General features: G+C 42.6%; 1 protein-coding gene across 2 annotated transcripts in view; it reads right to left on the bottom strand.

Annotated features, from left to right (window-relative positions):
- Positions 1–9,063: 9,063 nt before the first annotated feature.
- Positions 9,064–22,597, bottom strand: part of LOC118374486 (E3 ubiquitin-protein ligase RNF152-like) — a 179,849-nt gene continuing 166,315 nt past the window's right edge. For both annotated transcript variants that reach the window (XM_035760919.2, XM_035760910.2), the window contains exon 2: positions 9,064–15,447. In XM_035760919.2, the coding sequence (XP_035616812.1) occupies positions 14,330–14,971 (642 nt within the window). In that variant the 5' untranslated portion in view covers positions 14,972–15,447 and the 3' untranslated portion in view covers positions 9,064–14,329. The remainder of the gene's footprint in view (positions 15,448–22,597) is intronic.

Genomic DNA, 22,597 nt, shown 5'->3' with positions numbered 1-22,597 from the left:
TTCCTGGAGATCTACCATCCTGTGTGTTTTCAGTCCAACACTAATTTAACACACTTGATTCTACTAATTAGCTGCTCAACAAGACGTTAACTAGCTGAATCAGAACTGCTAAATTAGGGTTGGACTGAAAACCTGCAGGACAGTAGATCTCCAGGAAGAGGGCTGGGCAGCCCTGCTCTAGTGGAACTTGTATTTTCATAAAACATTCTTTCAAATAGGTGGCCAGCGTAGGCTGTTCAGAGCAAGACATCTATTTTTCAAATGTCTGAAGGACTGCCAGAGGTAGAATAAGTCAATCTAGCCTTAAGTTTATTTTATGAAATCTTCAAGACAATTCATAGGTTACCTTTATATTTTATATGGGGCATGCTTATCTGCAACAGAGTAAGTTAGAGAGGTCAAATATTTAAGGGCCTGATCTGAATAGAGGACACACTCTCCCAAACATACACCCCAAGGTCATACAGGAAATGTTGCTCATTGAAAGTTCAAAAATGTATCTTTGTAATAATGTACCGATGCGATTTAGATAGCTTAGTATCTCTAATGCAGGCAAATGGATAATGGTCACTGAGCTCATTAGCAAAGATTCCATTGGCTGTTTACTTATGAGGAGTGTTTGTCAGAATGATATCCAAAAGAGTAGATTTTTCATGGTGTTTTGTGTTGGTGGGTTGGTATAGTTATCAGTTGAGTAAAATTTAGCTTAGTACAAATATCTTTCAGTTTCTCTGATACTGGCACCAACCAATCCAGGTTAAAATCACCCAATATTAATCATTCAAATTTAGCATTGTTAGACATCAAGTCAGAAATTTGCTGAGAGCAATTGGGAGGGCCGAGGGAGGGCGACAAACAAGGCCCACATTTAGGACAAGGGATTTAAATTGCTTGGGGACAGATGTGGTAATACACACAGCAACATTCAAGTTGTTCTTTATGAATATGGTGACAACCCCACCTCTGCAAGCTATGTCCGATCTATAAACATTATGTCCATTCAGAGACACATCAGAGTCTGACACAGGCATTTTGTTTTTACTATCAAAATGCCCATGATGGTTTGAGAAGACAGAATGACAAATAACATCATTTTTTAAATTCAAACTTTATACATTTACATAAATCAGTCCAAGGCCGCAGCTGCAGGATTTCAGATCCGATGGAGTCTCTAACACAAACATGCTATGACCAGTAGTTAAGCCTCTATGAAATAGCCATGGGCTTGGCTTGAAATGGCATGGATATAAAATTGCTTAGAACTGTGCCATTTGATCAATGAGGGTTACCTGTTGTGGGCAAGGACTGATATCCCATCACTTTTTTTGTATATATGGGAGCACTTATCATCCAAGCTCCTCTCCTGTTCGGGTTCTGGCCGTCCCTTTTTTAGGACCTGCGTCGCTCCGAAAACAGTGTAATTGTCAATAAAAATCCAATGCTTTTTCAGAGCACCATGTGTTTGATGTATTTGATACCATTCACTCATTCTGCTCCATGAACCAGTTCTCTCCAATTAAGATGCAACCATCCTTCTGTGGTCTCTCCCTCTCTTTCTCGCTCCCCCTCCCCAGCTGTCTTTCCCCCCCTTCTTTTTGCATCTCTCGCTCTCTCTCTGAGGTAAAGAGCTGTTTTAATTGGAACAGAGGTAGGTAGTTAATTACCTTCCTGACAGAATATCAATAAATATTTGATGTGAAAAGAACAGAAAGGGAAGGGATGTGAGGGGAAACATGCTACACGGATAGGCCTACGTTTACATGTATTGATTATATTCAAAAGGAAAGGCGGTTGGTTGAAGTATAAACCAACCAAATAATAGTTTCATTGGAGAAGCTTAAGCTGCCTATCAATCGTTGTTTTGTGACCAGTTAGTGAAACGTATGCTTGAGTGATTCTTATGTTGGGTGTCTTATGTTAGGTGTTCATACAATTGTTCATGGAGAAACAACTAAATTGGATGTTCTGAGTCCATGTCAATACTTAAATTCTTAAATGGAAGAACGGAAGAAAACTAACACATTTAGACTTTTGGGTGTAATTTCCTTTTAGTTGCCCATATAATGAGGAATGTGCCTTCTGATGAGCTGGTCTCATTTCATGGCAAGGTTTTCAATAAACAAATAAAAGATAGAAATTGTATTCTTACTAATGATATACTTCTGCCAGGTAAGCCTACTTTGCAGTTAACATTTATTTGAGAAGGTTTTGGGGAAAGTACCTGCTACACACAAAGTGATAATCAAACGTGCGCACCACACAGACAGAGAGAGGCAATAGTGTTGGGAATAATTGGCAGATATTGTGGTAGGTTTGGCTTTTTAAGCCAATAGTTGTTAACCAGGTGCGAAATAATGTCAATGTTGCCTTGATTGAATAGTAGCTAGGAGCTTGCGGCGTCTGATACTTGTGAGATTTGTTTCTGACAGTTTGCAGAGGAAAACGTGAAAATATCCATGTACTTTTAGAATTGTTTGGCAAGCTACTCGTAGGTGGGCTGCGAACAACTAGTAGCTCGCGATCAACCTTTTGGATAACCATACTACTTTCTGTTCAGTTTGAGAAGGAGAGAGCGACGATGAGGAGGACCGGAGGTCAACTTTGATAGCTTGCTACTAATATAATTGATTTTTATTAAAAACAATACTTTTCTTGCCCATGATGTATTTTTCAGAGTTATTGACCTCACAATAACCCAGATTATAGTCATTTACATTGTTGTGCTGAAATTTGAAGCAGCAGCTGCGGCACAATCAATCTGAAATGGACAGCTCATGGGTGGTATAAGTAATTTAAATCATTTTCATTTTAATTAGACTTCACTAATAACAAGAGGGCTTTGTGTTGGAGCCTGTTTCTTCCTATTTAAGAAATAAGAGGTTGGCCTGCCTACCTGTTTGACAGACGAAATAAGGCTATAGGCTGCTATATTCTTAGATGTGTCGGTCAATTTCTTCACCCACCACTCTCTCTTGAAATACTATGCTACCTCTGTGTCAGCGAAGGGCTGTTAAGTTAAAACCAAGACTTCATTTAAAAAATAAAAGGTTTTATTTATTTAACTAGCCAAGTCAGTTATGAATAAATTCTTATTTACAATGACAGTTTACTCCGGGAAAGTCCATACAACTCTGGGCAAATTGTGCACCGCACTATAGGCGCATCACAGCCGGATGTGATACAGCCTGGATTCGAACCAGGCACTATAGTGACACCTCTTGCACTGAGATGCCTTGGAGGTGCCTTGGACCGCTGCGCCACTCGGGAACCAAATTGAGGGAGTATGGGAGGGTATGCCATGGGTCTCCCTTTTACTTAAGAAAATGGCAAAAAGCACCAGCCTACCCCTTGCTATTTTAAGATTTTGCAGAAAATAAAACGCATCCGATTATATAAAGTGATCTATAAAAACGCTTTGGTCTTTGTTGCTTTATGTAAGAAACAAGCTACAAAATCATTTGTTTCTTTGGCATTCAGAGGCTGACTTTGCTTGGGAAGGAATCTAATTCTGTCACTACCAATTAATTAAGCTATTCACTTTCTGTACAATAGATGTTTAAACCCAGACAGCTTTTAGGGAAACACTCTCATTGGGTTAATCCGTTGAAAAAGAGTAGCCAGCTGTTGAAGCTTACGTTTTTCTGTGTCGGTAGACCTACTCTGTCTGGGCTGATACGATGCGACAATAGATTCATGCAGTCATTTTATTATAATGGAGATCTTTCCACCCGTACTCTTGTCCACGGTGAACTTGCAACTTTCTGGCCCTTAGCCCTGTGTGTTATCAATATTTCTACGTTGCAATGTAATGCTTCCAGGACGATGAACAGTTTCTAAAATTGCATATCTAAAGCTCTGGTCTGTCGAAGAAGTGAGGGTAAACGGTAGACATGTTCTCTGCCATCCACTTTGTTTTCGGGCGGTGTTCGGCAGTCAATGTCACCGACCTTCTAGCCATCACTGATTAATTTTTAATTTTCCATTGGTTTTGTCTTGTCTTCCTTCACACCTGGTTCTAATCCCATCAATTACATATTGTGTATTTAACCCTCTGTTTCCCCTCATGTCCTTGTCGGAGATTGTTTGATTGTATGTTTTGTGCTAGTATGTGTCAGTGTGCGACGGGTTTTGTACCCACTTTTATTATTTTTTGTATATTTTGCTTTTTTGTTTAGTTTTATGAACACTTATTAAACGACTCCCTTTATACCAAGTTCGTTCTCCTTCACCTGACTTCCCTTCCACCAATACGCACCTATTACAGGCCATCCATTTTCTTTTCAAAGAGGGATGATTTTCTCAATGTAACCCTTATTCTAAATAACGTTCACTCCCATATTACATTTACTATAATGACTATACTATTTCCAATCACCATTATGTTTGTTTATTTTTTTATATCTCGTTTTGAGGTCTATTTACGTGGATGCTCAGGAGATTCTCAATTGTGCAACAGCCTGTCCTGTCTTCAACTCCTCCATCCTCCTCTACTCTGTGACCATTTAACAGGTAAGTGTTTGTTGAGAGGTCGAGGAGAGTGTCAATTCGTTAATAGATGAACAGAGAAGTGTACTCCACTCCTGTGTAGCCTCCTCTCACCGAAGATACTCATGAGTATCCTTTCACCGGCTCTTTTTCAAAGTCTGCCACCCCCATTAGAATCAGCTGTTTTCTCTAAGGAGAAAAGAATATACATATTTAAAAACAATGTCTTACTTTTGCTTTCATCTATAAAACAACTAGCTAAATTAGTTATCACTAATATACTGTATTTTGTGATTCCTCTTCTGTAAACGTCAACCCAATTTAGATTCTCCCCTCCTGTAGGCTAGTTGGGCCATTTTCAGTTTCATGCTATGTTCGGTTTCAAGCTATGTATTCAGGACAGTATAGACAATGTTCTGCTGTTGCTGTATCTCTGTTTATGTAGTATTTTGGCATTCTGTCTTTGTAGCCATTAAATAAAAAAATAAACATTAAAAAAAAATATATATATATATATATGTCACATGCTCCGAATACAACTGGTGTACACTTTACTGTGAAATGTTTGCTTACGAGCCCTGCCTAACGATGCAGAGTTTAAAAATAATAATACTATTTAAATTGTAACACAAGAGAAACAAAATTAAATACACAAGAATGGGGCTATGTACAGGAAGTGTCCGTACCAGTTCAATATGCAAATACGAGGTATTTGAGGTAGATACATGAAGGCAGGGTACAGTGACTAGGCATCAGGATAGATAATATAAGTAAAATAAAGAACAGAGTAGCAAGACCAAATTATGTGTAAACGTGTGTGTGTGTGTGTGTGTGTGTGTGTGTGTGTGTGTGTGTGTGTGTGTGTGTGTGTGTGTGTGTGTGTGTGTGTGTGTGTGTGTGTGTGTGTGTGTGCGTGTGTGCATACAGTGCTTTCGGAAGTATTTAAAAAACAGTTTTTGCTTTATCGTAATGGGGTATGGTGTGTTGTGTGTTGTTTGATGAGGAAAAACATTCATTTAAACAATTTTAGAATAAAGCTGTAATGTAACAAAATGTGGAAAATGTCAAGGGGTATGCTTGGGAGGCTGGTGTCTTTGTTGGGCCTTCCTCTTGACACCACCTGATATAGAGGTCCTGTATGGCACGGAGTTCAGCCCCAGCGATTTACTGGGCTGTCCACTCCACCTTTTGTAGTGCTTTTCCATACCAAGCAGTCCAGATGCTCTCGATAGTGCAGCTGTTGGGGCGGTATGTGAATTGGAGTGGGTCTAGGGTGTCTGGGATGATGGTGTTGATGTGTGTCATGACCAGCCATTCAAAGCATTTCATAATTACAGATGTGAGTGCTATAGGGTGATAGTTAATTAGGCAGGCTACCTTGTAGCTATTGGGAACAGGGACAATGGTGGTGCGTAGAAACATGTTAGGATTACAGACTGGGACAGGAGAGATTGTCAGTTAAGACACTTGCCAACTGGTCTGTGCATGCTTTGAGAATGTACCCTGGTATTCCGTCTGATTGTTAACCTTTTTAAACTTTTGCTCACATTTGTCACGGAGAGTGAGATCACACAGTCATCAGGAAAAACAGGGGCTTTCACGCAAGGCACAGTGTTATATTCCTTGAAGTGAGTAAAACAGGCATTTTGCTCATTTGAGGGTTACCCTTTGTAATCTGTTATCGTCTGCAAGCCCTGCAACATACGACGAGCGTCGGAGCCAGTGTAATAGGATTGCAGCTTCTCCTACATTGTCCTTTTACAAGTTTGATGTCTCGTTGGAGGTAGTAGTGGGCTTTCTTGTATGCACCCATGTCCTTGTCCTGTTCCTTGTAAGCAGCAGCTCTAGCCTTTAGCCCAGTGAGGATGTTGCCTGTTATCCATGGTTTTTGGTTTGGATATGTTCTTATAGTCACTGTGGGGATGACATTGTCTATATACTTCTTGATGAAGCCCATGACTGTTGTGGTAAGTTCCTCAATGCTATCGGATGAATCCCGGAACATATCCCAGTGTGTACTAGCAAAACAGTCTTGTAGCCTTACGTCTGCTTCATCTGACCGCTTCCGTATTGAGCGAATGACTGGTGCTTACTATTTAAGCTTTTGTTTGTAAACAGGAAGCAGGAGAATGGTGTCATTGGTCAGATTTGCCGAAAGGAGGACAACGGAGGTCCTTTTATGCGTTTCTGTGGGTACGATAAAAGTTGTCTAGAGTTTAAGCGCCCTTAGTGGCGCAGGAGACCTATGATGGTAGAAATGAGGTAGGACGGTTTTAAGTCTCCCAGCGTTAAAGTCTCCGTCCACCAGAAACGCTGTCACTGGGTGAGTTTATTGTTTGTTTATGGCCCCATACAGTTTGTTGAGGGACAGAGTGGTGTTGGCTTGTGGAGGGATGTAGACAACCATGATAATTATGGATTAGAACTGTCTTTGAAGATAAAAGGATCTGCAGCTTACCATGAGGTTTTCTATATCAGATGAGCAAAAGTTTGAGATTTCCTTCCCTCTTGAAGCTGCACACCAGTTGTTAGTAAAAACACACTCATCCTTTCCACAACCCCGAATCCAGCGTCTGATTCTGCCGCTGCATGGAGAATCCACGGTGTACTACGTGCATAGCGTCATCTTCCAGCCACATTTCAGTAAGACATACAATATTTCAGATTTTCAAGTCTCACTGATAGCAGACTCTCAAACGAAGCTCATCCATTTTATTCTCGAGTGACTGAACATTTGCCAAAAGAACAGAGGGGAGCCCCATTTCTCTTTGCCTCAATTTCACCAGGATTCCATCTCGTCTCCTGCATCCATGCCTGCAGCGTTTCGGTAGCCCATTGGACAAATGAATAAGGCCCGGTATGAACAGCGGAACAGCCGAGTCGGAGTTGAAGTCGTATTTGAAGTCGAAATTGAGGTTAGTAGCTGTCGATCTGATTTCCAGAGTGCTTGGCGATCATATGTGAAAATAATATGAACTTTCTGTACAAAAAAAAGTAAAGATAAATATCTCTAAATAGCTAAGTTGAGTTGTAACTTGTAACATGTCGCCCATCATCTTTTTGTATGCTAGTCTTTCGCATTTGCTAGTCATTTTTGTTAGGTTGCTATAGTAAGTAGCCTAGTCTTTGTAGCCTATTGCCCTGTCTGTTTGTCAATGTCTATTTGTCAAGCCATACTCCCAAGTATGCGGTGATGAGGCGGTGGCCCGTTCCTGTAGGTTCATGCTCTACAACATCCGCAGAGTACGACCCTGCCTCACACAGGAAGCGGCGCAGGTCCTAATCCAGGCACTTGTCATCTCCCGTCTGGATTACTGCAACTCGCTGTTGGCTGGGCTCCCTGCCTGTGCCATTAAACCCCTACAACTCATCCAGAACTCCGCAGCCCGTCTGGTGTTCAACCTTCCCAAGTTCTCTCACGTCACCCCGCTCCTCCGCTCTCTCCACTGGCTTCCAGTTGAAGCTCGCATCCGCTACAAGACCATGGTGCTTGCCTACGGAGCTGTGAGGGGAACAGCACCTCAGTACCTCCAGGCTCTGATCAGGCCCTACACCCAAACAAGGGCACTGCGTTCATCCACCTCTGGCCTGCTCGCCTCCCTACCACTGAGGAAGTACAGTTCCCGCTCAGCCCAGTCAAAACTGTTCGCTGCTCTGGCTCCCCAATGGTGGAACACACTCCCTCACGACGCCAGGACAGCGGAGTCAATCACCACCTTCCGGAGACACCTGAAACCCCACCTCTTTAAGGAATACCTAGGATAGGATAAAGTAATCCTTCTCACCCCCCTTAAAAGATTTAGATGCACTATTGTAAAGTGGCTGTTCCACTGGATGTCATAAGGTGAATGCACCAATTTGTAAGTCGCTCTGGATAAGAGCGTCTGCTAAATGACTTAAATGTAATGTAAATGTAAGTACTTGTATATGGTGACTACCTCAAGTTCTAAATCCTCAGAGGTAGTAATCACACCTGTGGGGAGAGGGGCATTTGTCTTACCAAACCACATGACCTTTGTTTTGGAGGTTTCAGAACAAGGTTAAGGGCAGAGAAAGCTTGTTAAACACTAAGAAAGCTTTGTCGTAGAGTATTTAACACAACATCTGAGGGAGGGGCCAGCTGAGTATAAGACTGTTTAATTTGCATATAAATTGATGAGAGAGCTTCCTACTGCCTGAGCTATGTTGTTGATGTAAGTTGAGAAGAGTGTGGGTCCTAGGATCGAGCCTTCTGGTACACCCTTGGTGACAGGCAGTGGCTGAGACAGCAGATGTTCTGACATTATATACTGCACTCTTTGAGAGAGGTAGTTAGCAAACTTGACCTTCAACTATTTATTTTGCCTTGAATACCTAGACTGAAAATGCCTTCACCATCAAATTTGCACTGTGGGCTTTTACAAGCACTGTAAGTAAAACCATAATATTTCTTCACGCTTCTCTGTCTGCTGTTCAACTCTGTGCCCCAAAACCCAACTAACTAGGCTGCTGGGCCTGTTATTCTTAAGAGTATTAATTGATTTAAAATAACAAATAGTTGTTGAAAAAATAAATAAGACAAAAGAGTGCTGGTTAATTTCACAGGTTTATTTAATAGATCACTGAAACAGCTGTTTTTTTCTGTCAACCCGGACACAAACATAAACTACTATAGGAAATGTACATCACTGATTGACAAACACACAAGCAGACTGACAACCCTAAGTCTCCTTCCCTCTCTCATAATCATACAGTACAGGTGTTCTAGGGATAGAAAGGTGAGAAAATGTATCCATCGTTGAGTCCTAATTGGCACCCTCTTCCCTATATAGTGCACTACTTTTGACCAGGGTTCATAGTGCTCTGGTCAAAGGTAGTGCACTATATAAGAAATAGGGTGCCATTTGGGACACACATCCTACTCAGGGACGCAGTCCAAAAATCCCCACTCTAATGCATCATCAAACATTGTGTACAGACACCTTTTATAACTACACTGCTCAAAAAAATAAAGGGAACACAATGTAACTCCAAGTCAATCACACTTCTGAGAAATCAAACTGTACACTTAGGAAGCAAAACTGATTGACAATAAATTTCACATGCTGTTGTGCAAATGGAATAGACAACAGGTGGACATTATAGGCAATTAGCAAGACACCCCCAATAAAGGAGTGGTTCTGCAGGTGGTGACCACAGACCACTTCTCAGTTCCTATGCTTCCTGGCTGATGTTTTGGTCACTGTTGAATGCGGGCGGTGCTTTCACTCTAGTGGTAGCGTAGTGTCCAGAGCATGGAGGCGCTACCAGGAGACAGGCCAGTACATCAGGAGATGTGGAGGAGGCCGTAGGAGGGCAACAACCCAGCAGCAGGACCGCTACCTCCGCCTTTGTGCAAGGAGGAGCACTGCCAGAGCCCTGCAAAATGACCTCCAGCAGGCCACAAATGTGCATGTGTCTGCTCAAACGGTCAGAAACAGACTCCATGAGGGTGGTATGAGGGCCCAACGTCCACAGGTGGGGGTTGTGCTTACAGCCCAACACCGTGCAGGACGTTTGGCATTTGCCAGAGAACACCAAGATTGGCAAATTCGCCACTGGCGCCCTGTGCTCTTCACAGATGAAAGCAGGTACACACTGAGCACATGTGACAGACGTGACGGTCTGGAGACGCCGTGGAGAACGTTCTGCTGCCTGCAACATCCTCCAGCATGACCATTTTGGTGGTGGGTAAGTCATGGTGTGGGGTGGCATTTCTTTGGGGGGCCGCACAGCCCTCCATGTGCTCGCAAGAGGTAGCCTGACTGCCATTAGGTACCGAGATGAGATCCTCAGACCCCTTGTGAGACCATATGCTGGTGTGGTTGGCCCTGGGTTCCTCCTAATGCAAGACAATGCTTGACCTCATGTGGCTGGAGTGTGTCAGCAGTTCCTGCAAGAGGAAGGCATTGATGCTATGGACTGACCCCAGACATGAATCCAATTGAGCACATCTGGGACATCATGTCTCGCTCCATCCACCAACGTTGCACCACAGATTGTCCAGGAGTTGGCGGATGCTTTAGTCCAGGTCTGGGAGGAGATCCCTCAGGAAACCATCCGCCAACTCATCAGGAGCATGCCCAGGCGTTGTAGGGAGGTCATACAGGCATTTGGAGGCCACACACACTACTGAGCCTCATTTTGACTTGATTGAGGACATTACATCAGTTGGATCAGTCTGTAGTGTGGTTTTCCACTTTAATTTTGAGTCTGACTCCAAATCCAGACCTCCATGGGTTGATAAATTTGATTTCCATTGATCATTTTTTGTGTGATTTTGTTGTCAGCACATTCAACTATGTAAAGAAAAAAGTATTTAAAAAGAATATTTCATTCATTCAGATCTAGGATGTGTTATTTTAGTGTTCCCTTTATTTTTTGGAGCAGTGTATATTGTTTGACATTCCTCTTTACCTTCATTTGCATATGAGACCCCAACCTCTACTAACTCCATCCAAGCATCATGCATTGCATCTTTTAACAATGGATCTATTGGCAGTACAACATGGATTTCCAACACATTGAGTCCATTGGTTCAAGTCATTTTACTGGCTGTATGTATTATTACATCAAACAACACTGATCTAAAGCAGTGGTGGCTGGTGCCACTTTAAACCCGACGACAGGCCCATTGTAATGGCTGGAATGGAATACATGGAAAGGTAACTTTCCATTCCAATTTATGAGCCATCCTCCCCTCAACAGCCACCACTGACCTAAAGAAATTCTTTGGCCATTAGACCTTCAGATAAGAGGCTAGCTATGATGGAGACAGACACCCATAGGACTCTGGTCAAAACTACAGCACTATATAGGGAATAGGTAGCAATTTGGGAACCAAACCAAAGCCTGGCTGGGTGTGAGGCCTTGAGTTGTGTCCATATTAGTTCAACATCTAGTTTTGATTTACATTTGGTCAATTCAATGTGAAATCAACAAAACATGTCACCAGGTCATTGGATTTAGGTTAAAAGTTGGATGATTATTTTTTTTTTTATGTATTTTTTTCAAATCAAATCAGTTTTCCACGTTGATTCAAACAACATCGATTCAACTAGTATATGCCCAGTGGGTACTGTTTATGATGTTTACTGCGGTATCTATCTACAGACAATGTAACTAGTGTAACTAATGTAACTAGTCTGGTTTACTGGCACCATACATTTACAGTATATTCAATACATCTTCAGTGTTTGTCTAATATAACAATACTCAGGGCGGCTTATGTATCATTAGATAAGTTACTCAATAGCTGACAGTCAATTGGCCCTTTGCTGACTCATATGCACCACCTCAAAATGTCTGTTACGATGAGTGAAAAAAAAGTTGTCAGCTATTGAGCCACCACTTACTATGTATCGCAGGGAGATGCCAGGGCCACCAACGGCCATGATGGAACCTCTGCATGACCTCTATGCCTGCATCCCAAACGGCACCATATCCCCTATATTGTGCACGTTGGGGCCCTGGAAAAAAAGTAGTGCACTTTGAAGGGAATAGGGTGCCATTTGGCACATACCCTTTCTCTATCCTTCCCCTCTAAACATCAACACCATATTGGACTCCTTAAAAAGCCAGTCATTAAGTGAGATGGCACAATCTCAGTTTAATAGCTAGCCTAGAAACCCAGTGCAATTATCCCTAGGTAAGAGCTAAACAGCCAATCCCACAACAACTGAAATCTCTCATTTCTACAACCTCCTCCTCTTTCTCTGGCTGTGATTGGTTCCAACCAGGAGTTCTGGAAAAATTGGGAAAGTTACTGGAATTTTGGAAACCTAACAAGGTGTCTAAATAACCCACTGTCTTTAGCACTGATTTTAGACCAGTCCAACCACATCTTTACCAAACACTGTCCACCAAGGGTTCTAACCTGCTGCAACAAGAGTTGATTCTAGACCAGGCTACTATTACAGACAGACAGAAGTAAACATGTAGAACACAAATAGAAAGTAGGACAACAAGGATAAATACAATCATTCTGTACATGGCTGCTATACAAAATAGTTCACCCTGTTTGTTTGTTGGTGTTTACACTCAATTGCTTTAATACAGTAGAAACTGGATCACAATCATTTTGGCAACAACAACAAAGACATGGGATGTGTCCCACATTGCACCCTATTCCCTACATAGTGCACTACTTTGACCAGGGCACTACCGGCCCCGGTTGAAAGTAGTGCACTATACAGGGAATGGTATGCCATTTGAAACACAGAGGAAGAGAAACACCGGCATAGAAGAGAAAGTATTTAAAACGGTTCAGAAATCAATGCTATTAGCATTAAGATGGGGACTCCCCACCCGCCCACTCCTAACCCCTCCCAGCACCCACACTCCACCTCACTGTGAACCAACACCCCCCATACAAACATCAAATATAGTATTAACCTAAAGGGAGATTGATAGTAGAGATAGAGTGTATGGGCACTCGTGATAACCAGGTCAAAGTCATAGGATGCATCCTAAATGGCACCCCGTTCCCTATATAGTGCACTACCTTTGACTGGTCAAAAGTAGTGCACTATATAGGGAAGAGGGTGCCATTTGCGACTTAGCGAGAGAGTTCAATATTAAAAGCAATGACCATCTGTTTTCAGTGAAGGGTATCGGGGTTAGGCAATTAATTGTAATACTCAACAGTAACTTAATCATTATTACTTTAGGCTGGCTGGCTACTGAATACATGTAGTGTGTGCTTTCTGTCAAATATAGGCTGGTTTATATGTATATAGCACAACACACAATCACATATTTCCCTGTTTTTGTGTTTAACACATTATTGATCAAAATACAAACACATACATACATACATACAGTACTGCATTACATATTGGAGCAACAGTAAGTAAACACTGTTTTCAGAACGTTAGAGTGATTCTGAGAAAATAAGAAACACAGGCTTGCTTCCCAAATGGCACCCTATTCCCAATATCAAATAATAAAACACAGATTTGCAGATGTTATCTAAGATGCAGCGAAATACTTGTTTTTCAAGTGCACTATGTTTGACCAGGGCCTATAGGGCTATAGGGCAAAATAGAGAACTATATGAGGAATAGGGTGCCATATGGGACACAACCACAGTGAACCACCACCACCAGTATTGATTGTTCAGTCCCTTTATGAGCAACGGTGGTTTGGTGGACTGTACATAGCTAATTTATACACTGCTAAATCGCAGCAAAGACAAAAGCAGACTAGAAGCAGATCTGGGTTTCAATTACTTGAAAAATCCATTTAAAAAACATCTGTGCCCGTTTAAACTTTCCCGGCTTAATAAACCAATAGAAAAGTCCCAAAAACGCCAAGCCCTGCCCACCTGTCACTCCAGACAGACTCAAGCAATCCCTTAAAGGTTTTGAAAAGATTGTTAAAGTATTTGATCCCAGGTCTGCCAAAAGGTCCTAACACTGTATATTGCAGCTCCAGCTGGAGATATGTACTCAGTACGGACACTTAGCTAAACAACATGATCACTGACTGAAGTAACTCTACTGACCACAGAAAGAAACAGACCAGGACAGATCGGTCATGGTGAATTACCATTGGCCCCAGGTCCATAGGGTACCCCAAATCAGAGGGAGAGAGTATTTGTATCCAGAATAACTCCAAGTCAACAATTGGAGGCAAGATTCTTTCCCTAGTTTGTTCGAGGTTGTCCTGGTTGTCTCACTCTCTGTGTGTCTGTCGGCAGTTTCCTTGGCCACCCCTGATATGTGTAAAATCCCTTATTCTCGTCATAGTCCTGGCTGAGGAGAGGTGGAGCCACATTAGGGGGTGGGAGAGGCATGTTAATTGACATGCCTTCTGGCCCCTCCCTTCAGCCGCAGGAGATGACAGTAAAGCGTTTCGAGATACAGGACATGTTGTGGAGCACGATTCCCAGGAGAAAGAGCAGGACGCAGGCTACCAGGATCACTGTACACACCCCGGACCACGTGGAGCCCTTCCCCCCTCCACCACCACCTCCCCCAACTCCCCTTCTCTCTGTCTCCTCCAGGCCTTCGAGACTCATCCCCAGACCCAGGGGCTGCAACTCAGGCATAGCCACCACCGCCACATCCACCTTCTGCTGCCCACTGCCACCTGGCAAGAACCGGCAGCCCAGTTCGCCGGGTAACAGTGCCCTGTCCTTGGCGACAGGCAGGGGCAGCATGTAGCAGCCGTTGCTAGGCAGGCGGATAAAGACCGGCGTGTGCTCGGAGGCGTGCGGAATGGCGATAACGGTGATGATGTCGGGGTCGTCAGGGAGCTGGGATACGGAAAAGCCGGCGGGGAGTTTGGTGACGCCGCGGCACCAGGGGCATCGGATCTCTTTCTGACTGGACCTCATCTGGGTCAGGCACACGGAGCAGCACGTGTGTCTGCAGTCCAGCAGCTTGGGCCTCCGCCGCGGGCTGTAGTAGTTAAAACAGATCTGACACTCCAAGATGGAGTCCTGCGAGAGAGACAGAGTCTCCATTTTGTTATGGACTGTTATTATGGGTCCTCGATAGCCTGGCCGAGCAGACTGACCGTTGCGCTCACGTTTCGTTTCACTTACTATAAACAGAATAGGCTGGCTTCACAAGGCTAGTTTCAGAAGAAGGCGAGAACGTGCTCAACTCTTATCCTCTTGCGTAAACAAATGAAAAGGTGCTTGGGACCCTTTGTTGTAAAATGGTGGTGTTTTTGACTACTGCAACACAAACCAAGGTGACAAAGAAGAGCGTCTCTTATTAATTGACTGTATTAGCAGAAAGCCAAACGGTATCAAGATCCTCTACAAGGGGCTTGAATCCTCCTCACAGCAAAGCTGCACTGTTTAAGTATGTAGCCTCTCCTGTGCTCTCCTCTCGGTGCTCTGCTCTGCGTCCCTCCGTGTGTGTCCTTCCACCCACCCGCCGTCTCAGTGTCGGTGTGATGTCACAGGAAGATCAAGGTCACATGGTGGTTAATCTGTGAAACAAGAGAGAAGACAGCAGCATTAATGGCTGAAGAGGACCACGAGTCAGAGAGGGTTCAGCTGTTAATCATCAGCTGTTAGAGCAGCTTACCGATCAATGTACCTGTACACAGCCAATCTGTAAATAGCACACCCAACTACCTCATCCCCATATTGGTATTTATCTTCTTGCTCTTTTGCACCCCTGTATCTCTACTTGAACATCATCATCTGCACGTCTATCACTCCAGTGTTAATGCTAGATTGTAATTATTTTGCCTCTATGGCCTATTTATTGCCTTACCTCCCTAATCTTTTACATTTGCACAACTGTACATAGATTTTTCTATTGTGTTATTGACTGTACGTTTGTTTATGTGTGTTGTTTTTGTCGCACTGCTTTGCTTTATCTTGGCCAGGTCGCAGTTGTAAATGAGAACTTGTTCTCAACTGGCTTACCCTGTCAAATAAAGGTGAAATAAAAAAATCAAATAAAAGTGTGCGTGTTTAGAAGTGGGCATCACTTCTAAGAGCAGGAGCATGTTGGCTTTGTGTGTCCCCCAAATAGCACCCTATTCCAAATATAGTGCACTACTTTTGACCAGAGTCTTATGGGGGAATAGGGTGCCATTTAACAGGCAGCCTTTGTCTCCCTCATTTCCCCCTGGGTAGCGCCACACACACACACCACACACACACACACACACACACACACAACACTGGGTGAATTGTTATTAGGACTCCCAATCACGGCTGGTTGTGATACCGACTTGATTCAAACCAGGGTGATGTAGCGATGCATCAAGCACTGAGATGCAGTGCCTTAGACCACTGTGCGACCCGGAGCCCCAAGCGATTAATTCCATGTCATTTCAGCAAGCCATGACACCCACCATCTCAGATTGTTCTGAAATTGTTCCTGTACTTAGAAACAGGTAAGATTGACATTTCTGAAACATTATTTTGTTTACATTGGAATTGATTTCAGGGAAATATAGCTAATTGATTGCACCCAAATTGGCCATTTTAGTTTACAGGATTCAGATAATATTAAATAAATATAGTACCCAACATCGGATATGGAACAGACTTCATCCTACCAACGAGTAAGGCATGAGGAATACAAAACATTTGTCAAAAGTAACCCACAGATCCCCCAAGCCCCACGGCAATCCCACCTCAACAACCAGTATACAGTGTCAGTTCTCTATGCTTGACAAGTATTATAAAGATGCAGCTTGGAGAATTGCTACTTTATACTATGTAATGTATTCCCTGTGAATCTGATGTTTTTTTCCCCCACTGTTCAGAGAAATGAGTCATTGAAGTCGTCTGCATTATTTACCAAAAATAAGTCTCGGTTTTTGATCACTAGATGCCGCTGTTGCTGCTATACCACCACTTTTTCATCCATTTTGCTTGGGCTCTTAAGTGTCTATTAAACAGATCACAACATTTCTTTGCAACTTTGGATTGAAAACCAATAGATTTTGCTCATGGTGAAAATAATTTGTGTGGTCATCCTCAGAATTCAAGCCAGTCCTCCATGAAAGCAAATGAGTTTGTCCTTCTCTTTAGCAGCCTGCTTTCATGGAGGACTTGAAATGTGAGGGTGAACGCCCAAAGTTGCAAAGGAAATGTTGTGATCTGTTAAATACCCCATTAGTTTGCACAGGCTCTGTGAAAGTTTATTTTGGTGTTTCTTACTCCCATACTTCATCTTGCATAATCATATCAGCCATGTTAGTTAATCCATGTACATTGCAGATAGATGATTAGGTTCTGTCAAAATATTGCTGTTAAAATGCTAATGAGGATCTCTTCCTACGCTTTATTTTCCTGTGAGTTGGGAGTGTGAAATGAGGTTTGGACTCAAAGTAAATTGAGATTTGTCTTTCCTCTTCCATCTCTAAGCCTTATAGGGACACTGCAGCTTGTACGGTATTAGCCACATGTCTTAGTAGCTTAGATAGTGTCTACACTTGAGTCTTACATGTAACTTCTGCTATCAGAAAACAAATATTGCATTGAAAAGAAGGGTCTAGATGCACAAACATCGCTTTGTGGTCCGATTGTGTTCAGATCTGGCTGACCACTTCATGAGATGGTCAGGGATGTATTGTGCTCGGACTTCTCCTCAGTCTGGACACAATCAGGCCACCGAAAGCACATACAGCGGGAGACTTCATCAGCACTCCTCCCACAAGTCTCCAGAAAACTTGTGGTTTGGGACCGAGAGGCACCTTTTCATTATAACGTTGGAGGAAATACGTTCCTATCGTGTTAGGAATGAAAACCTACAGGATGGTAGCTGTCCAGGAATGAGGTTGGAGAGCTCTACAGTCATGTCAACAGTATTGGCAAATTAGATCTTGTCAAGTTAAACCCCTCAGCTTGTCAAGTTAAACCCCTCAGCTCTTACACCTGTTTGTTCCCACGTTGTAATGGACTTGCAGCCATTGTGAAGACGTCCATGTGGAAAAGACTGTTGTGTCCCAAATGGCATCCCATTCCCTATGGGCCCTGGTCAAAAGTAGTGCACTAGTTAGGGAATAGGGTGCCATTTGGGATACAAAGGTGTCTGACTTGTTAGGTTGCTAAATCCATTGTTAACAAAACCCATTTGGAGTGGTTAGCATCCCCCCTCTCTTTTCCTCTCTCCCTTCCCAGGCAAAATGCATCTTTCTGAGTTGGTCCTGACGCGATACCCGCTTCTCTCCTCACTATCCGCGTGACCTAGTTTCTCTAAATCATTCTGCGTTCTCTACCACCATGTCAAAGTCAAGTCAAATGCAGAAAAATCTGTCATTTTAAAGTTGAAGGGGATGAGAGAGCGGGCGGAGAGACTGATGGAGAAGAAGAGAGAAAGATAAAGAAAGCCCTGCCTTTGAGGGGTAAGACAGCCAGGGGTATTAGTAAAAACCCTTCTTAAAATAAGGATTAGCTTTGATCTGGCAGAAATTCTTTGTGATTCAATATTCCTATACACCCACTCTTCCACTCTTCTCTCTTTACCTCCTTCATCCACTTCCATCTCTCCTCTATTCTCTGTTATTTACCCTCGCTCTCGCTCCCTTTCTCTGACATTATAGTTCTGTGACTCATTTTCGCATTACACCTAGTGTGGGAGAGAACACACTTCACTGTCAAACATCCTCTAGAAAACCCTCAAAAGCAACTGTGAGTGAATTTTAAAAAGTCTTAGTATCAGTCAAGGTTTGGTCCATCATATCATATGACTGTGCAAGGAAGGGAATATGATTTAGTAATGATGGTGAGTGCCCTACTCGTGCACCCTGTCCCTTCTTCACAGCCCTTCTGGGCCCCTGGGACCATCTGAAAGGACAGACACACTCCCTCAGCTGAGAGGGGCTGTAACACACAAACACACTCTCTGTCCCTCCAGTCTCCCCTGTCTCGCTCCACAGCAAGGACAATCAGCAGAGGGAGAACATTCACTCCTCCTCACTGACAGCTGCTGAAAATAACCAGGGACACACACACACACACACACATTCTCAAAAATGATAAACTTGTTGGAGCAAGTCAGAGAGTGAGGTGAGGAATGTAGCAGGGGAGGAAGACAAAAGAAGAGAGGAGAGGATGGAAAAAGAAACCCAGGTTAACGCCTATTACCTTCAGAAAGAGAGGACCAAGTTTGAATCCAAAATGGCACACTATTTCCCTATTTCCCTTATTCGTCAAATGCTTCGTAAACAACAGGTGTAGACTAACAGTGAAACGCTTACTTACGGGCCCTCCTAACAATGCAGAGAGAAGGAAAATTGCGAAATAGAAAGGTAGAACACGTAACAATGAATACAAAATGAATAACAATAACTTAGCTATATACGCAGGGTACCCGTACTGAGTTGATGTGCAGGGTTACGAGGTAATTGAGGTACATTTATACAGTACATAGAACTAGGAATAAAGTGACAGATAATAACCAGTAGCAGCAGCGTATGAGACAAAAAAAAACGGTGCAAAAAAAGGACTATCAATGCAGATGGTTAAATAGTCTGGGTAGCTATTTGGTTAACAAAAATATAAACGCAACATGCGACAATTTCAAGATTTCACTGAGTTACAGTTGATATAAGGAAATCAGTCAGTTTAAATAAATGCCTTTGGCACTAATCTATGGATTTCACATGACAGAGCAGGGGCACAGCCAAGGGTGGGCCTGGGAGGGAATAGGACCACCCACTTGGGAGCCAGGCCCGGCCAATCAGAATGAGTTTTTACCCACAAAAGGGCTTTATTACAGACATAAATGCTCCTCAGTTTCATCAGTTGTCTGGTCTCATACGATACTGCAGGTGAATAAGCCAGTTGTGAAGGTGCTGGGCTGGCGTGGTTACACGTGGTCTGCGGTTTTTAGTCCGGTTGGATGTAATGCTAAATTCTCTAAAATGACGCTGGAGGCAGCTTATGGTAAAGAATTGAACTTTCAGTCATCTGGCAACAGCTCAGGTGAACATTCCTGCAGTCAGCATTACAATTGCACACTCCCACAAACTTGAGACATCGGTGGCATTGTGTTGTGTCACAAAACTGCACATTATAGAGTGGCCTTTTATTTTCCTCAGCACAAGGTGCACCTCTGTAATGTTCATGCTGTTTAATTAGCTTCTTGATATGCCACACCTGTCTGGTGGATGGATTATCTTGGCAAAGTAAAAAATAAAATAAAAATTCACCTTTATTTAACCAGGTAGGCTAGTTGAGAACAAGTTCTCATTTGCAACTGCGACCTGGCCAAGATAAAGCATAGCAGTGTGAACAGACAACACAGAGTTACACATGTTGTAAACAACAAAAATCCTCACTAACAAGGATGTAAACACATTTGTGCAGAACATGTGAGAGAAATATGTTTTTTGTGTGTATGGAACATTTCTGGGATTTCCTTCTGTGGCTCAGTTGGTAGAGCATGGCGCTTGTAACGCCAGGGTAGTGGGTTCGATTCCCGGGACCACCCATACGTAGAATGTATGCACACATGACTGTAAGTCGCTTTGGATAAAAGCGTCAGCTAAATGGCATATATTATATTATATATATTTTATTTCAGCTCATAAAACATGGGACCAACACTTTATATTTTGTTCAGTATATTTAGCAGTCTTATGGCTTGGGTTTAAAAGCTGTTCAGGGTCCTGTTGGTTCCAGACGTGCATCGGTACTGCTTTCTGTCAGGTAGCAGAGAGAACAGTCTATGACTTGGGTGGCTGGAGTCTGTCAATTTTTAGGGCCGCCTTCTGACACCGCCTGGTATAGAGGTCCTGGATGGCAGGGAGCTTGGCCCCATATGTGTAAAGTGCCTTGAGGTGTGAACGACTTAACACACGAGTGGCCACTTACTTACAGGTACAAAGATGAAAAACTCTGGCTGAGATTCACAAGCTCTTACTCTCTGTACATTGAAACTAGGAGGTTAGTTGACATTACATGGCATGAGGCTAGGTCTAGGACAAACCTTTGTCTGAGCTATCAAGCACTTTTACGCTCCACACTCACTCCTATGTTAATCCTCCACTCAACAATGAATCTCAATTCCACTCCATTTTTCTTAGACATCACACGCAGGCGAAACAGAGAAGAGGCATTGAAGGAGGCATCTCGATTATGAAAAGTTGTGTGTGTTTGTCCAGGACAGATGGAATCCCTGATAGAGGCCTGTGAAGCAGACCGCTGTAGGACACATTATGCCAATTTACAGCTTGAGGAGCCAGTCTCCATCAGCACACACACACACACACACACACACACACACACACGCACACACACGCACACACGCACACACACGCACACACACACACAGTCTCACACACACACACACAGAGTCTCCATCAGCAGTACGAGAGCCTGCCAGGCATCAATACTATATGGGCTCTGGCCCACACACCCACATGAGTGTGACCAACCCATACACACTCCACTACCTCTGGGATACATCAGTGAAACAGCTGAAGAGGCAGAGGAGTATGTGTGTGTGTCCTGGAGAGGGAGGTGATCATAAATCTCTTGAGGAGCTTGCATCTCCTCCAACGCCAATATTTGACAAGTTTCTTGGCTACCTTTCCTTTCTTATGACCACACCCCGGTGGAAAACTGGACAGACTAGACATAACAATAGAGCCATACTTATTAATTGAATGTCTCAGCTGGCTAAATGTCCATAGAAAAATAAGAAATAATGTGGCGTTAATCATTTGAGAAAGTGGTCTTTCTGAGGATAAACAATTTTATCATAACAGTGCTGTCCACACAAAGGAAATGCTTACCTTGTAAATGTATAAATATTGTAGTGTTTTTGCGGAATTTACTGTAGTATTCACTGTAGTGTTTTTGTGGACTAAAGACAGCAATTCATGTATTGTTTAGTGTTGTGTTGTGTTGTGTAGTGGCTTTGATGGCATACATAAAACTTAATTTATTTCGCTCCAACAAGATTTACAGGCTAAAATCACCGCTGTTCTATTGTCAGTACTACACATGATCGAGGGATAATATAGTGTGTATTATAATATTCTACAGTATACTACAGTTGAATTCTATAGTAAGTACTGTAGTATTGTATAGTAAACTGTAGTATATATTCATGTAGGAATTTCCAATTGAGCGGATATAAGCTGAGCTATTAGTGCTTTCTGAGGTCGATTCGATTTGAAAAAAAAAGAAAGAAGAATGACATTACAATGATTTTAGAGCTTTTTGATGGACATTCTACAGCTGAAAATTGCGAACATTCAATTGCCAAAACATTGAAAATATTCCATTGTCAGATCAACATTGAGTGGACATCCACAGAAAAATAGGAATAATAAAATATTTTAGTTGTGTATATTCGTTTTTATTTGATTTCTTTATTATTTTTAATTCCTTAACCTTTAACTGCAGTGGGCTAAATCAGGGTCACACAGAGTGTTCCTTGGTAGTCTTAATTAAACAAATCTACTTTGAAATAAAAGTATACACCTCACAAACATGGTTACGGGTTTAAAGAAAATACACCTGTGCCATGTATTACATGTTGCGTTTGCCTCCCAATGTTACACTTTAAATAGATCACATAAGACAGAAATATAACAAAACCATTTGACATAGAAACACCAGAATTTCATTGGTTAAAAATAAATCATGTTTATTAATTATGAA

This window comes from Oncorhynchus keta, chromosome 4 (assembly GCF_023373465.1).
Source record: "Oncorhynchus keta strain PuntledgeMale-10-30-2019 chromosome 4, Oket_V2, whole genome shotgun sequence".
NCBI classification, from domain to species: Eukaryota; Metazoa; Chordata; class Actinopteri; order Salmoniformes; family Salmonidae; genus Oncorhynchus; species Oncorhynchus keta.
Note: the sequence above shows the minus strand (reverse complement) of the source record. Positions and strands in the feature narration are given on the sequence as shown.